At 37.4% G+C, this 18,034-nt stretch overlaps 1 protein-coding gene across 12 annotated transcripts in view; it reads right to left on the bottom strand.

Annotated features, from left to right (window-relative positions):
* Positions 1–2,388: 2,388 nt before the first annotated feature.
* Positions 2,389–18,034, bottom strand: part of tns1b (tensin 1b) — a 195,946-nt gene continuing 180,300 nt past the window's right edge. For 9 of the 12 annotated variants that reach the window (XM_066688451.1, XM_066688454.1, XM_066688455.1 and 6 more), the window contains 11 exons: positions 16,849–17,609; positions 16,229–16,315; positions 15,864–15,995; positions 15,140–15,232; positions 13,681–13,758; positions 12,710–12,781; positions 11,173–11,199; positions 10,202–10,370; positions 9,435–9,503; positions 9,165–9,194; positions 2,389–7,812 (listed from right to left, as the gene is read on the bottom strand). In XM_066688451.1, the coding sequence (XP_066544548.1) occupies positions 7,671–7,812; positions 9,165–9,194; positions 9,435–9,503; positions 10,202–10,370; positions 11,173–11,199; positions 12,710–12,781; positions 13,681–13,758; positions 15,140–15,232; positions 15,864–15,995; positions 16,229–16,315; positions 16,849–17,609 (1,660 nt within the window). In that variant the 3' untranslated portion in view covers positions 2,389–7,670. The remainder of the gene's footprint in view (positions 7,813–9,164; positions 9,195–9,434; positions 9,504–10,201; positions 10,371–11,172; positions 11,200–12,709; positions 12,782–13,680; positions 13,759–15,139; positions 15,233–15,863; positions 15,996–16,228; positions 16,316–16,848; positions 17,610–18,034) is intronic. The other 3 variants (XM_066688453.1, XM_066688462.1, XM_066688463.1) reach the window with 1 other exon arrangement.

Here is an 18,034-nt window from a genome sequence, read left to right as displayed (position 1 = left end):
ACACTCAGTTGCTTGAATATGTTGTATATGAACCTCACACTGCCCTGTCTGGCACAACAAACACGGAAACAATGATCAGATTTGGACTGATGCTGTGCTACCTTTTAGTCACAAAGCTCTCAACTGTGATTTGCACAAAGATCTGGTATATCAACCTTACACTGCCCCCCCCCGCTACTAAAACAATATACAACTTTTATATTTCCAGAAGACAAAAGCACTACCAGGCTTTTAACCTCGGCTCTGTCAACCTGAAGGTTGAGTACGCTGGTACACCATTTTGCCAGCAGGTGGCATTACAAAATAGTAGATTTAAACATTCATGATATTATAAAAACACTAGTGCCACATATATTAAAATTTATGACCACCAGTACTGTAGTGAAACATAGTTTTTTGTTTTGGTCTTTATACAATTTTGCTTCGTTAACACAAAGTAAGTGATAAATAGAAATTGTATTAAATACTATATACAATTACTGTAGTCTACTGTAAAGATGCCTTCAGATTTTGTAAAAGATGCATCTTTATTAAAATAGCCTGGAAATAACCATCAAACTTAAAATAAAACTCTTGAACTAATGCATACCATGTAGAGAGTAATCTCGCAATAACGGCACCCCTGCTATATCGGCAGTTTTGCCCATGGTTCTTACCAGGTGGTATAAGGAGAGCTGACTGTGTTGTGTGTGTGTGTGTGTGTGTGTATACAGTGAGGGACAAAAGTATTTGATCCCCTGCTGATTTTGTACGTTTGCCCACTGACAAAGAAATAATCAGTCTATAATTTTAATGGTAGGTGTATTTTAACAGTGAGAGACAGAATAACAACAACAAAATCCAGAAAAACGCATTTCAAAAAAGTTATAAATTGATTTGCATGTTAATGAGGGAAATAGTAATTTGACCCCTTCGACTTAGTACTTGGTGGCAAAACCCTTGTTGGCAATCACAGAGGTCAGACGTTTCTTGTAGTTGGCCACCAGGTTTGCACACATCTCAGGAGGGATTTTGTCCCACTCCTCTTTGCAGATCCTCTCCAAGTCATTAAGGTTTCGAGGCTGACGTTTGGCAACTCGAACCTTCAGCTCCCTCCACAGATTTTCTATGGGATTAAGGTCTGGAGACTGGCTAGGCCACTCCAGGACCTTAATGTGCTTCTTCTTGAGCCACTCCTTTGTTGCCTTGGCTGTGTGTTTTGGGTCATTGTCATGCTGGAATACCCATCCACGACCCATTTTCAATGCCCTGCCTGAGGGAAGGAGGTTCTCACCCAAGATTTGACGGTACATGGCCCCGTCCATCGTCCCTTTGATGCGGTGCAGTTGTCCTGTCCCCTTAGCAGAAAAACACCCCCAAAGCATAATGTTTCCACCTCCATGTTTGACGGTGGGGATGGTGTTCTTGAGTTTTGGTTTTGGTCTCATCTGACCACAACACTTTCACCCAGTTCTCCTCTGAATCATTCAGATGTTGGCAAACTTCAGACGGGCCTGTACATGTGCTTTCTTGAGCAGGGGGACCTTGCGGGCGCTGCAAGATTTCAGTCCTTCACGGCGTAGTGTGTTACCAATTGTTTTCTTGGTGACTATGGTCCCAGCTGCCTTGAGATCATTAACAAGATCCTCCAATGTAGTTCTGGGCTGATTCCTCACCGTTCTCATGATCATTGAAACTCCACGAGGTGAGATCTTGCATGGAGCCCCCGACCAAGGGAGACTGACAGTTATTTTGTGTTTCTTCCATTTGCAAATAATCGCATCAACTGTTGTCACCTTCTCACCAAGCTGCTTGGCGATGGTCTTGTAGCCCATTCCAGCCTTGTGTAGGTCTACAATCTTGTCCCTGACATCCTTGGACAGCTCTTTGGTCTTGGCCATGGTGGAGAGTTTGGAATCTGATTGATTGATTGCTTCTGTGGACAGGTGTCTTTTATACAGGTAACGAGCTGAGATTAGGAGCACTCCCTTTAAGACAGTGCTCCTAATCTCAGCTCGTTACCTGTATAAAAGACACCTGGGAGCCAGAAATCTTGCTGATTGATAGGGGATCAAATACTTATTTCCCTCATTAACATGCAAATCAATTTATAACTTTTTTGAAATGCGTTTTTCTGGATTTTTTTGTTGTTTTTCTGTCTCTCACTGTTAAAATACACCTACCATTAAAATTATAGACTGATCATTTCTTTGTCAGTGGGCAAACGTACAAAATCAGCAGGGGATCAAATACTTTTTTCCCTCACTGTATATATATATATATATATATATGCTCCTTCCATGACCATAGATTACCAGTGTTTCTATCAACAGTTACAGGAGTTAACTTCATATTTTGCTGAATTCCTTAATAGAAAGAAAAAAATACAACAATTCTACACCAAAAAAGTTTCATTTCAAGCAGCTGTATATTTTAATATAACTGTTCTGTATTGCTTTTTTATTTTTCAGAAACAATAAAGCCATACAACATAAAGCAAATGAAAATACACAAAAGGTCTGTACAGCCATGGTAGCATATTCACACATTCTATGTCAACAGCTGTCTGAAAGAAGCAGGCATGGGATAGAAAATAGACACTATCTTCCTATATAAATACAGAAACAGGGTTGATCTTTTTTTATCATAGAAAGGATAAGAAATAATTTTGGGAGGGTTGAATGATATAACACTGATTACCATTTTAAAAGTTCCTATTCTGGGAAGCTTAAAAAGCAGAGCATCTATCTCTTGTAACTTTTTTTAATGATGTAAATTTCTGCATTTGGTGAAATGGATAATTTTATTTCAACATGTCAAGAACCAGTAAACTATTTAAGTTCTCTGTATAAAGGCAGTTATGAGTACAATCTCTACAATTGGTGCAATCTCTAAAGTGATGTTTGCAGTGGACTTTAAGGGAACTAACTGTAAGCAAAACCATTTCAACTGTAGTGATATAGTTGCATAGCAGATTGGGACTGCATGTGCATGCTGGCCATAACAATGTAGTCAAAAGCATGCAAGAGCCTTACTCTTAATTCTGTCCAAGTTAATTTACCTATATTGTTGCTAAGAAGTTGTTGGTTTTCCAGACTAAGAACTGAAAAAAGTAAAACACAAATGGCCTGACTCCCACAATTTAAGTCTAGTGATGCTTTCAATATTGTAAAACTAGTAACAATTACTATTAGTAGCTAGTCACACTTAACTATCTAGTACTGTTTTTCCCCGTATGTTATGGTCCTGTTAACATGTCTTCCTGGAGTGTAAGTGCTTTTATTTTTTAATGGGGATAAATTGGTTTTATTTGTGTTCAAGAGAATCCAATGCAGGAACCTGTTTAAACCACTTAGAAGACACAAACACAAACATAATGCAGTATTTAATGTATATCAACATATCAGCATTTTGAGTGAAATTACAATTTATTAAGTAAAGAACTGTCATCTATACAAATACAAATGACCCCACAAAGCAATTGAACAGAAAAATAAAGCCTTCAAGCATGAATACAAATCATTCTTTGGCAAAAAAAATACTCGTTTTAGTTTGGCCTGATGCGCAATTTACACACAGATCCAAATGCGACTCATTTTTGTCACAGGTATAAACATTCACTTGTATTGTGGGCTTTTTTTTTGGTTTGAAATACAATATTCCATTCTATTGCGAACCAAGACCATTTTCCTCCACAATTTGCAGTTTTGCTTTGAGAGTTGTTCTGTTCAGTCCTGTGGTTCAATGCAATACCAAAATTGTATTGAATTTTCCCATATTTCAGACACATATGGCTTTAGATATTGATGAAAACAGCACAGAGTGGCTATCCAGTCATTCACTAGAGAAACATTGAATTGAGTTCAGTCCAGTCTCCCTTGCTTTGGGTTTTTATTTGGCCTAGAGTCTCTTTGTCCCCGATGCCGTAGCCATTCCATGATTGTTTCTTTTCCCTGGAGTATGTGGGACTGTAACAGGATCCTTTGACTTTAGTATCAACATTTTGACCTCACGGGTGAATCTTCATACAGAAACATAGCCAAACGGTGGATAACTAAAAAGCGTGTGATGTCCATTTGCCTGCAGCGGTGTGCTTGGGTACAAATACATTCCTCTTGGCAACCTGACACACTGTTGCCAGTCTTCCAAGGAAAGATGTAACATACTTAGGGAGCTACACGGATTGTAATGGGTTCAGAGGTTCAGTGAGAACAGAACGCTGTCTTTCGGCAAGGCCTGGTGCCTTTCTGTGTCCCCAGATGCACAGTATCCCAAGGCCTCCTCTATCTCCTCTAGGGCTTAAGTCAGTTGACCATATGTATGTCCATGTGCATAGGTGAGCTGAGAAGTCTTTTGCAACTTAATTGAATAGAGACCCCAAGAAGTTCAATTGATACTAATGCAGGTTTTCAGTAAACCATCTTGCTTATGGGAAAGAAGGGCAGAAAGCAAGATACATATCAATGTAAGAGATTGCCATACAGAATCACAATAGCACTTGGCAGCACTTTCTTTCCCCTTATAAAAGAGCAGGAAGCAGGGAATCTGCATTAGTAAGATAGTATTGATTTTTTTCCCCACAGCAGTAGACATTTTCTCAGCAACCACTGTTTTAACTTTTTTTTTTTTTTTTTTTTTGTAATTTTTTTAATATGTTTGTTTTTAGATTATACAAGTGCATATACATCTAATTGACCTGCTCACTACTAACAGTGTGTAATACCAGTTTATAACAAAAGGTGGCAGCAAATGACAAAGATAAAAAAAAAGCCATTTAGTAAACAGGAAAACAGGAAAACAAACGACAAAAGAAATACACAGTATAACTCATGATTAAGGAAAATCAGTTTTACATGGCCGTGTTATTTGTTTGGTGTTCTGTAATAAACTACCACACTGTTTGCCATCCGTTATAAGCGCGCAACAATTTCAAACAGCAAATGAGAAGCCAAGATAAAATGTTTTAGCAAGATAAATATTTTCCTTTTTGTGGGTTGTGCAGAACATTTATCTTCACCCCTCAGAAATGAATGCTGCATCCTCTCCAGAAAGGTTAACAATTTTATGACCCACTTTAATGAAATTGCTGCATTGCCCTGACTATTACTGTTGATTGCCCAGACACTCAGCCCCCACCTTACACTGTAAAAAGTGGAATTTGCAATTATTTTAAGCACATTTATTCTTGCCTTTTTAAATTAGATTGCTTTACTTTCCTTTCTTTTTTTAATTTTAACCAATCACTCTTAAGACAAAATCAGTGTTTTGTTTCTTATGTGCTGAATATTTCCAGCTCCTGTTTCCCAGCATTGTCCATTGTCTGGTGTTTTCAATAATTGATCACAATTGAAGCGTTATCTTAATTGCATAGCTTTGTGGTTGATGAATACTTGACTGTGATTATAAATAATGTAATCTGTCTTCATTGATTTCCTGAATTTGTAATTTTTAAAAACGTGTGCCTATAAAAAAAGTGAGCAGAAGTAAGTTCTCTATCAGCCTACAAAGATATCTGAAGTAAAATATTACATTTCTTGTTTTGAATTAAGTGTCTATAATCTTGCTGATGTTGTAATGCAGAATTGAGGAATGGGAAACAACATGCCCCTAATTACTGCAGCTAGCTCTCGCTTTGAAGCCTTGAATGGAGATGGGCAAAAAGTTTAAGTGCACAAATGAAAACCTTCTCTTATTTCAAATTTAAATATATATTTCACTTGCAGATGAAAAAAATAGGAAAAGGAATTGTGGCACTATAGTAAGTATAGAATTTGGATTCTGAACCATGTAAAAGATCATTTTCCACACACCTGGGAAACCGTGAACAGTTCAATTAACTTTTTATTATTATTATTTATCCCCTTACATGCCTACTGGAATCTAAGAACACAAGGCAAGAAAAATAAAGCAGTGAAAAATATTTAAAACATATAGTGACAAGCTTTAACATACATAGACTTTACACCTTATATATTTATTAAATGCTGTTCAAAACCTGTTGATTTTGAAATCTTTGCCAAAATAGTTTTTTTTTTTTTTTTTCTTTAAATACTTTAGGTCATCTTTATGTAGACTATACAATATTTGTATATATGAGTTAACATGGAGCAACATAGCAAAAAATAAATATTTTAGTAAAGTCACTTTTGTATTTTTATATATATATATATATTTGATTAGCTTACTTTTCGGTATGATCTATATATATATATATATATATATATATATATATAGAAGTAAGGCCATTTGTTGAGCAGTGATAGGAAATTTTCTCTCTAAAGATGTCATAGCTATAATTGTGATTGTGAGTGAGAGGACAGTGATCCTTGGCTATAAAACATGGGTTCTTCTGCAGAAATCAGCCTTCAGTTCGAGTAATATTTATAACAAAATAAAACCGCGATCTAAACCTGCAAAAAGGACTCTGGACGGTTCTGATTCCTAACTTTTCTTTTGGGTTTCTATTTTGTGACCTGAGTACCCATACATCCTCTGATGGCTTTATTTATTACATAATTCAGAGGTTTAAGCTTGGTTTCTGAAAATGTTTGTCTAAAAAAGTAAAAAAAAAAGTTTCTTTATCATGCATTATTTTATAGAGTTTGTTTTCTGCCAGGTTGACATACTTAATTACATAAATAATGTAAGTCTACTGACTGTCAGATTCGGAAAGGGGGAAAACTACATGTAGCTTTAAACATAGGCAACAAGTTTATAGTTTTAGTTTTATATGCAGAACAGTGCAATCACCCAGTTGTCCATTGCTGGGCTTTCTCCAGTGTTATTCAGATTCCTAAAACCTGGAGCACCTTAGTGTGTGTCATCAGAAGAAGCCATGTCTTTCTTATTTCACTCAGGAACTGCCCCCTCAAAAAAGCAAAGCAAAGCCTTAATATGAGACTACAGCTAACTGCAGTACATTCAGGAGTCCTGTGTCCACAGGCAAGAGTAATCCATCTCTGACTGCTGAAATCTACGTGCTATAGGATTGACTAATCAAGCCAGGAACTTTAAGAGAATATAAACAAATATAACTTGGACCACAGTATATAAAGTTGTTGCAACAATTTATAATTTGGTCTATTATTTTTAGGAGCAAACATTTTATTTTTTATAGTAAAGCCCTTTACATCCACTCATCAGACAGGCCCAACATTATTAACTATTGGGTTTGGAACTGACTACAATATATACATAAATCTGGTACACTAAACGGACATGCAGATTTTCTCAGATATTCTTTGGAAGAATGCATTGAATGCAAACCTTTTTTCCTGTTTCAGCAGTCATATTTTACAAATAAGTATATTCTTCATTTCAAATGGACCATTCATTAATGACAGACGTGATTGAAATCCATTCTCATCTTTGGTTAATCAATCCAAAAGCCTGTTAGATTTCAGTATCCTTTTTTCAACTTTGCTTTTTCTTTTTCCTGCTTTTAAATGAAGCTCATTGACATCATTTCCTCTTCCTTTTTTTTGTGCCAAGATAGATATTATCTCCCACCATTACTATCACTGCCACTGCCCCATGATGCACTTTCTCTACCTCCATCTCGGATCATCTCCAAGTCCTTCCAAGAAAAACGTAACAAAACAAAGAAACAAAAAGTAACAAAACAATAAAAAATAAACAAACAAAAACAAAAAAACTCCTCCTGATCAACAAAAAGGGAGTGCCACAGGAACTCATCTTTTCTGTGAGCCGATCATCACCTTGGAGACAAAGTTGACGATGGCGGAGGCGGGCTGGTCTGGGTCCATCTCCGCAAAGAGGTGACTGACATTATCTGTTGTGCTTCCTTGTTTCCGGGCCACAAATCCAAAAAATCTGATGTAGTGAAAAACAAAAAGCAATTATTATATTACTTTAATAATGAAGGATATTAATTATTCCTATACTGGTTTGTGAACAAGCTGTTGAGAGCTTAGGCGCTAATATGGCAGGCTTCCTTCGAGAAGTTTCTTCAGGGGAAGTATTCTTGTTATATTTTTTTTTCTGCAATTTAGTGATTATATATAGTTTGGATCAGAAATAAATTGAAGAATTCTGGTAATGTAAGGCAGCCTATTATTATCTGATACTAATCAACATACCAATTTAAACTGTTGTTTACAAATAAGGATGTACAAATAAGTTTGTCAGATAAAGTTTGTGCACTTGCTGTACTGAGGTATGACTATCAAGTGGACCTGTAACTGCTGTAAAGGAAATAACTATTTAAATGTTCTGTGACTCAAGTATACGGTTTCATTTCCCAACACAATTTTAATCAGGGGCACACAAATAAAACAGGAACAGAATGTGACCGGGGCAGCGGGGTCTATAATTGCAGGGAGTGAAAAACAGCTGCAGCCACTAATGAGATTGATTAAAAAACAGGGCTATTTTTATCAAAAGTCTCAGTCTCTGGGTCTGTGAAATACTTGTAAACCCAGGCAGACAGATCTTGAAATCTCTCTCCCTCTCTCTCTCTCTCATATATATATATATATCAGTATGTTGTACAGGTTAACAGATTCTAAGATTATCTATATTTGAAAGTCCAAACCAATCATATTGAAATGAAAACAAAAACTACTATCCATCATTATTTAAAATATGTATTGCAAATTAAGTATTACGTTTTTTTAGATAGCTTTTCTTCATAGCCATATAGTTCATTGTATTTTGGTCACGTATTATTTTGGCAATTACAAGGATAAAAATATAACTGTACTAGGCATTCCTTGGCTCAGCAGGATTTAAAAATGTAAACTGAAGCTGTTAAATCCTTTCACCGTTCAAAAAATCCTACTTTTTATGTATTTATTTTATTTCTCTTTATGAAAATGTACTTCTGATCGTGTTAGCTGATCTCAGAACCTTTGATCGCTCTGATTATTTATACACACATTCTGGCACTTCTTTAATGAAGATTTTTGTGTTTTTCATTATGTTCCCAGTTCGGTTTTCAGTGTGTTTATTTTGTGCTTCATGCACACGTTCAGAAGCTCGTGGTAACGAGATACGCATGCTTTGATACGGTAGCATGATGGCATTTCTCAAATGGCTGTATAAATCATTTAAGCAGGCTGCTGGCAAAAAATAACCCGGCTCTTTAACATGTTTAATAAAACTCTAGATTCATAACTAACAAGAGAAGGTTCACAGAGTGAGTGGTCAGAGTGAAAACCACTTACTTAGCAGTGCCTCCGTCTGCTTTGTTCCACCTGGAAAAAAAAGGTTTTCATTGTAAAAGATAGCATAGTACCATATTTACATTATACATAATATGATCATAATGGAAACAAAAGGTTCAGATAAGATACATTCTTAAAGTAAGTTGAAAGTAAAGCATTGGAAGTAACCACCTGTTCATTAAGTTACTTGTTGTGTTGTATTTTGAACGATTTAAACATTAAAAACCAATCCTGAAGCTGACTTCTGCAAATAAAGAAGATTGTACTTACTTTCTCTCCTGCGGGTCCAGATCACAAAAAGTGACTGTATTTATAGGATAGTGACGGCGAAAGAAAAGCCTTGAAATGAAAATAAATATAAATATTACTAATGCTATTTTTTGTCTGTGAGGTTAAGGGTAGGGGTCATGTATTGAAGTAACATATGGTAATGGAGTTCAGTAATGCTAAATAATACTTCATAATATTTTGTCCCCTGTGTAGAAGCCTTTAAAAAAATATCAGCTTATTTTACAAACGACACATTACAGGTTAAAAGGTTAAGCAGAAAAAAACAACTTTTTTAAATAAAATATACATCTTTGGTTTGGCATGTAGTTCACAACTGCTGCCAACTCTAACCTTCTAACTTTAGTAAAACATAAACTGCTGCCCTAGAGTGCATTTCAAATCTATAAATACAGCTCAGTTACATGAGATCATCTTTTTTCTGGAAATTAGCTAAGCAAAGGAATACCTGTAAAAAGTAGGTAGTGTATGTTGAAATACATATAGCATTAAATAACATTTCAAAAAAATATATCAGAGGTCTTGAAAATACATTTAGGTAGTGACAAAGCTCATATGCAGCTATATTACTAGTAAACATCCATTGTATTTTATGTTAAAACATTTCCCATGATGCACTGCTTGAGTTTTCACACTGACACTCAGAAATAACCAGTAAAGTATTATTCTTATGACAGTGCCATACTCCTGCACCAGACCATGCTGCTATATGTTATGTTTGATCGCTGCAGTGTTGTCATGACACGTACTTTCTCTGGTTGTCCGTAAGCGTGATGCCTTGAGCGGACACTTTAAAGTGGACAATGGTGGCAGTGGGGAGAGGGTTCGCTGCAACAGTCTCTGAAATCGCCTTGGCAATGGCCTGTGGGCCGGTGAGGGATTCCATGTCGACTGAATTGATGAAAAGCACGTTACAAGCTGTGTAAAAGAAAAAGATAAAAGGAAAGATATTTGTACTCTAGAGAAAAGACTTGGCAAAAAACACTTAGTGGTCAAGAAATTAAGAATAAATAATTATGTTTACAACATTTTGAGCATTTAATTGATAAGACTTGCCCCATCAGAGATTATAAATATGAATAATTTGGTGTTGTTTATGGACAGATTTATGTATTTTTGTTATTCAAAAAGCTTGATCTGACTCCATTCCTATAAGGGCTCTTAATACTAATTTAAATGCACTGTAATAGACCAGTTACATGTGATATCCATTCCAAGAATTTCACATGTATTACTTTGGTTTAATATTCACAGAAAAGCTCATTTAATTTACAGCCCATCTTTTATGGATGAGTATCACATGCTTAATAGATGTATATTTTGATTCTAACATATTACACAATAAGAATATCATGTGTATTTGTAACAGAACTGAAAGATGTATTAGTAAGTTTGTTAACTGCACATTTTCAAGGCTCAGAACTGTAAACATGTGGAGATGCAGTTGCCCTTGCATGCACACATTATATTTTCCATGCTGCGGCCACCTAGAAAAAAAACTTGAATTCATTTTTAAAGTCCTAACTGGTTTTCAGAAGCATTGTAGTATTAAATGCAAGCACTGTAGTCACAACTGGTAACAAGAATGGAAAAATGTGTAGTTTGTTGGTAGTTAAAAACACTCGCCCATGCACAGGATTGTTTTTTTGGTTTGGCAAATTCAGATAACTGATGGAGTACGTAGACAGGGACAAAGATTCACAGATAAAATATTATTTACCATGAGCTTCTGCAGGGACCTTCGGCCCTATATTTACATAACAGCAACAACAGAATGAGGAAAAAAACATATTAATGATGCCATATAACTAAACGATGGGACTATGTATGTGAATGTGAAGTAATAAACAAAAATATATGGATATATTTTTAAAATAGCACTGTCAATAAACAGTTGATCACTAGCTGGGGAACAGGTTTATTTGCAAAAGACCACAATACTTAAATCTGTCCTTTACTATTTATTCCTGGACTTCTTTATAGGTAACAATACCTCACAGTATTCAATTCCAGAAACCTATAAAAGTCCTGATGATGTCCTGACTGCAATGGTTTCATTTTAGCAGAAATATATATTAAAATCATAAGATATATTATGGTGTTATTGAAATAGTGTACAGTTGGCTTACAGCTCCAGCACTGGTGTAAAACAAGACTGTGAGAAGCTGTTTGTGCGAGGCTAAAGCCATTCCTACAGAGAACTTCAAAATCCATAGGCAACAGCAAATAAATCAGATGATACATCAGACATTTTAATAGGAGAAACACAATCAACCATAAAGAGGCCATTATAAATCAACCATTATAAAGAGGGACATTTACTTTCTGTCAAGATTATTTAAACATATTTCACTTACTCAATAGCCTAATTGTTAGTCTAAAATTTTAAAAAAATTAAGTAAAATGTTTGGTATCGAGGATTTGGTCTGTGAATCTTTCTACTTATCTACGTTTGGTAACGCACTGAAGAGCGTTGTAGTGGACTTTGGTAGAGATTAAGGTTTTAATTACAGAGAAGTGTGTGTTTCAATGAAAGTAACAGAAAATTTGATGGATAGTGTATAGTCTTTAATTTTGTACATCAAGAGTTGTATTTTATTTTAGACATGTTATGTGCAAGACTTTCTCAGGAACATCTCTTTTTAATGTCTTTCTTTGCTTCCCATTAATATATTTGAAATGCAAATTACACAGTTTACCATTCTGTAAGGTGATCAGTATCCTTAATATTTAAATATACAGTAACAAACCTATTTGTTCAAGTTGTAAGCAGTCCAGAAGAACAAGTTGCCCAATTTTCAATGGATACAGAACTTTGACGATTCTATAGTCATGGAAAATATATACAGTGTGTATATATATATATATATATATATATATATATATATATATATATATATATATATATATATATATATATATATCTTCCAAAGACATTTGACTTAGCCTAGATTTAAAACAGATGACTGCTTGTAAGAGCTCATTATTCTCTCACCAGACTGGCAAGTGAAAAAATAATATTTTCACAAGTAATTTTACAAGTAAGCATATCTCAGTTTACATCTTAATGTAAATTAATGTTTTCTTGCAAAAGTTACAGATGCTTCACATCTGAGTTCAGTTTAAATTCCATCCCATTAAATCAACTGCAACAGAAAACCTCGAACTTCACTGGATGAACTCAAGCCTGTGAACCATTTCTCTGCCTGAAAAGTAAAATCTCTCAAAAGCTAGAAGTTGATATTGCTTGCTCTTACCTGCTCCTTGTTTGAGAAGCTCTGAGGCTGAATTCGAGGGGGTTGCAATCTCCGGAGTCTCATCATGAGGATCTTAAAGCAAACAACCAGCATCATATCAGTTTTTAAACTCCTACTCTATGACCATTGAAGTTTCTCCCTAAAGACATATGGATTACGTTTGGACTAATTTAAGGTGTTACACTTCATCAGTTACTCCAAACGAATTATGTAAATCGTAGGATGATTGTCCTCATTGCTGGGTATATGTTTTCTGCTGTCCAATTCAATCTTCAAAAGTTTTTTTTTTTCTTTTACTTAAATGAAATTAAGCACAGTTTTAAGGCTCCTGTCACATGCACTATCACACATGCAAATTCAGTACATTCAGGTTAAAACAAGCCTTGACATTTTATCAACACAAGAATTTGATCAAGATTTCCTGGATGCCACTTTAACAAAACATTAATTGGTTTGGCTTTTTACCTGACTAAAAGGTAACACTGTAGCTGCCAAGCCAACACTGTATTAAGTAAACAATTGATGTATATTGAGAATTTTCACCAAAGGATTTGTCAGCAAAGAAAGTAGGCTACATCATGTGGTTTCTGCTGTACCTTGCTGAAGACATCATTACCACTAAATCTTGGCAGTGTTATCTTTATGTTCTGTCAGTTCCCTGATCTTTTGGTCTCCCTCGAACTGGGGAATGTCACACACTCTTTTGACACCAGTGTGTTACATTCCAACTGACTGAGGCGTAACAAGAACACTTATAGGCCAACGGTGACATCAGCAGCCAACATACACACCAGCACCATTAACCATGGGTCTCACTTTGAGTATTCTACTCTTTGACAGCAAGGTTGGTCATTTTTTTTAAAATATACATTTATTTGTATGCACTGTTAAAGGATAGTTAATAATGATCCACGTTGACTTTTGGATATCAAATATCAATAGAGAGAATGAAAAATCAAGGCGTTTCTCACCTCTGGCTGGGATGACAAGCTTGCAAGGCAGAGCCAGGGGGGTAATGGAGTGCTGATACACCAGAGCCGACAGAGAACCTAGAAACACACCAAGAAAGAGCATTACTCCCACTGAAATTACTCCTCAATTACAAGCCCAGCTACAATACTCGTATCACAACACACAATAATAACAGAGCGTGGGTAACAGGAGATGTCAAACTATGCACTCAGTATAAGATGCTTCTTCACAAGATGCATAGTGGTACGGGGCATGATGCTTAATAGCAGCACAACTAGTTGGCCGAGCTGGCATATGAGATTATTCCATTAGTGACCACGAATATTTAACTATGGAGAACGGCCGGGATCCGCTGTTAATCATGTTGTGCTCCTTGGCTAACCCAGACGTAAATGTAAAACAGACATTCTGGGTTTTGGCTCAGGCATAATCCTTTCATGTTGCAGGTCCCTGATTGCCAGTCCTTAGAAACCATATTTGAGCACAAAGAACACATTCAACTAGCCTATATATGGGTAAGAGAGTTCAATGTAAACAGCCAAAATTGGATCAGTTTTGATATGGGGGGAAGAAAAATACTCCAAAGCTATGAAATTCAAAGGAGAGGGCCTTTTGCCTTTCTCTGTTCTCTGAACCAGAGCTTTACATTGGATCACAGATGAGGCAGTATTCGGAAGGAGAAACATGCGTTTCATTTCAAGGGAAGGGTTTTTAATTGATGATGAATATTTGGTTGCTTTCACCATGAATGCAACATATATGACGACTCTATAGCAGCTTGCAACACTTAATTTGTTAAGGAAATCTTACCTGTGCATAGTTGGTGAAAACAAACCACAGAACTGCTTAATTATTGTAATTTAACATATTTCACTGCAGTGGAATCATATATACAGCAGCAAAATCATGTAAGAAGAGTAATGCAGACTAGTTACAGACAGGCGTGTGATAGCAGAGTATGGTTTCAGATAAGGTTTGCTTGGTTGTTTCATGTGTTTTTGGCTTTTATTCCAGATGTTGGCAGATTGTCTAAGAGGAGTAAACTTTCACAGGGCGACAACAGTTTATGCACAAATCTTCTGATAAGACAGTATTTAAAACCACAGTAAGCAATCGCAAGATGTGGAAGCTTCCCACAATAATAAACAGAGGCCTAGAGTATGCAGTGGTTACCAAAACAGGATGTTTTGAAGGAATATAGCAAGCCTATCCCATGTTTGTGTTGCACATTGGAGTGATGATAAGACACTCCATAAGACAGTTATATAATTACAGACCCCACATTTGTCTCTTTAAACAAACAGTTCCAGTTCCAGCTCCCTCACTGAGCTATGAGCTGCCATGCCTAGATCAATGTGCTGGAAGCAGTATGATGGTGTAAGACTAAACATCCCACCATCAGTTGTTTCAGCGAAAGATCATTCCTTGGAAAGCCCAATTTCCTTGGTAAATACTCACCAAAGTAAGGTTCATTAGGACAGCCCTTCAGCTTAACCCCCTTTGGACTTGTCTCTATCAGAAAGTGTCGCACCAGCTCATTCGTGCTGTCACCTGAAATGGCAGTCAAAACATGTATTAATGTTATCTCACATTTAATTATTAGATACAGGAGTTCTGTGTTCTAAGTTCATGTTCAATATTTTTGATTATATGCATTCATGATTATGTAGTTAGGATCCAGTAATAGTTCTTTATGTACGTTTTAGGATTAACATTTATATAGTCACATAGTCTGTATAAAGTTGCAGATCAGAGTGATTTACTGGTTGATTAGTTATGGATGGATTATTAAATGAACCAGTCATGATCATGTGACCAAACAAGGCAGCGGTGTGCATGTTCAGAATGAAATAATTTGAGTATGTATGTGCATTTAAACTTGCATAGGGTTGGCAGTAAACACAACCATACCACTGCTAAGCGATTATTAAACACTGGGTGGTGTACAAGATGCAGATTCAAGTACAAGCAGCTAAAAGTGCTACCGAAACACTTTTGCGCTGGTTTTGGCATCACAGACATGGCTACACTCAGTGCCAATAGGGGTGTAGCTCTGGACTAAGGAAGGTGCTGAAGAACGGTTACAGAATGCATTGTTGTGTGCGAGGGAGGCGGCTGCTGCAGGAAGACATTAAGCCCTCATTCCTGAACCGTGAGCAATGTCCTGGCTGGAATACAATACCTTTTTTATTTTGCTGCACCACCGTGGGAGGAGGAGAGGCTACCTTCATGGCCAGGCCATAGGCTCCCTTGAACGAGTGGCTGTCCCGTATCACGAAGGCTCCTGGCTCCCGGTCTCTCAGCAGACCGATTGCTGTGCACAGACGGAACAAGAACTCAGTGTCTCATGAACTCCAGGCCGATACTGCTACTATATAAGCATATCTGGTTTACAATGGAGTTGGAAGCATTTGACTGGCAAAAGAGAGTACAGATACAGGTTATTTTTAGTTTTCATTTCAAGTTTCATGGATATAGTACAAGTTAAAAGCAATAAGCATTTCTAGATATATTTTGTATATGTATATATTATCATTAAACGTTTACCTTGCTCTCGTGAGATATCGGGCTTATACCAGTACTTGGAGGTGTCCTGAACAAACTTCACGTTGGCCCTTGTCTCCGGGCTTCCATCTGCAAAGAGTTGTCAAAACAACCAATTAGTGAAAAATAACTGAATTGTTATTTTTGAGCTGTTACATATGTGCTTTGCTATTGGTGCTGATATAAAACAGCTGAAAGAATATGATACAAGATAAATTAATGCATTCATCCTGCAGATGTTTAATTTATTACACAGGTTAAAAAGGTTAAAAAGTCTTCCCATGTGAAATTTAAATAGTTTTTCAGCAGTTGATCATATTTAACTCAATGTGAATGTCTACAGTTCTGCTATCCATCCTCTTCCTTCCTTCAAGTTTTTTTTTATAACTCTTGAAGTTCTTATAATTATTTGTATCGTGTGAGACTTTAATCAATATTAAAGCGTGCCTCATTAAACGGATAACTTTAAATGATTTACTGTTATGTAGTTTCTACATTGTGTGAGTGAGAACGAGAAATTTGAACTGAACTGCTGTTTTCTCATCGTGATACGGTTCCATGTGTATCCATATGCAAGAACAGTGACAGCGACAGCAATGACAAGCACGTATCTGTGCCCTTACCACACATGGCGAGTTTGGAGAAGTCTGGCAGCGTGTGTGAGAAGGAGGCACTGGGGGTACTGCCCCCACTCGACACAGGTGAGGACATCTTCCCATTCAGCGAGCCGTAGGACAGGACACCGTTCGGGCGCTCGCCACTGGACATGCGTCTCTTCTCCGGGAGGACGGGCTGTGGGGCAGGGCTGCCCTGCCGGACCCCCGAGCTCTCTGCGTAGCCAGCCGGTGAGATGGGGAAGGAGGGAGTGGATGGGGGGTGGTATCCAGAGGAACTGCTCTGTCGTGAGAGGTTGCCGTGTCTCTCTTCAGGGCTGGAGTATCCGTACATCAGATGCCTCTCCAAACTTGGGCTTCCCGAAACCACTTGGCTGCCCGACAGATGCCTGCCCAGGACAGGGCTGCTGGGAGTCCCTGTCTCACTTCCGTTTGCTGCCACCACGTGATGGCCCATGGCAGGGCTGCCTTGGTTGACCGCCCTCCGTGCCAGGCCTGGACTGGGAGGTGTGTTAGTAGCCACTGTGCGGTGTAGGGTGTGGGGGCTGCCGGGCACGGTGTGGACCCCCATAACGTTGACCTGAGCACCTTCGGGTTGGTAGGGGCTGTACTCGGGAGCAGCATAGCTTCCTGTGATGGTGGCGGAGCCCGGGAACGAGGGCGTGAGGATGCGGTATGTGCTTTCTGAAGGTTGGGAGCGGAAACCCGAGTCCACGGTGGTGTGGGTGGGAGTGCCCATTCGGATGCTACCGTCACCAGAAGGATGGCTTCTGTTGCAGCAAGAGAAATCAAGAAGTTGAACATCAATTAAAAACCCATTTGTAACTTGTGTATAGATCACACAGGCCCATTACATCTACCTGTACTCTGATAATGGAAACATTAGGCTAATGGCACCAGACTGCGAAGGAAAAGATTGTTTATTTTACCTCTATTAGCTCAGACTCAACTTGAAAAAGAATTGGAGAAAGGGAATATCCTGACCCCTCTTTTGAGTCTTCTAAACTAACAGATCTCTTGTTTTTCTCATTTTATTTTATGATGGTTTTAAAATGCCTCCTACATGCTTCAACTGGAAGACCAATGTGTATTCACTTAGGCATGCCAAGAGGTGCGCCAATATAAAGATCCTCTCAGTAAAACCTACAAGCAGAAAATAAAGACACCTTGACAGGCCTTTCCACCTCCCTTGTCT

This window comes from Amia ocellicauda, chromosome 16 (genome assembly GCF_036373705.1).
Source record: "Amia ocellicauda isolate fAmiCal2 chromosome 16, fAmiCal2.hap1, whole genome shotgun sequence".
NCBI lineage: Eukaryota > Metazoa > Chordata > Actinopteri > Amiiformes > Amiidae > Amia > Amia ocellicauda.
This window is presented reverse-complemented; position numbering and strand designations above follow the sequence as displayed.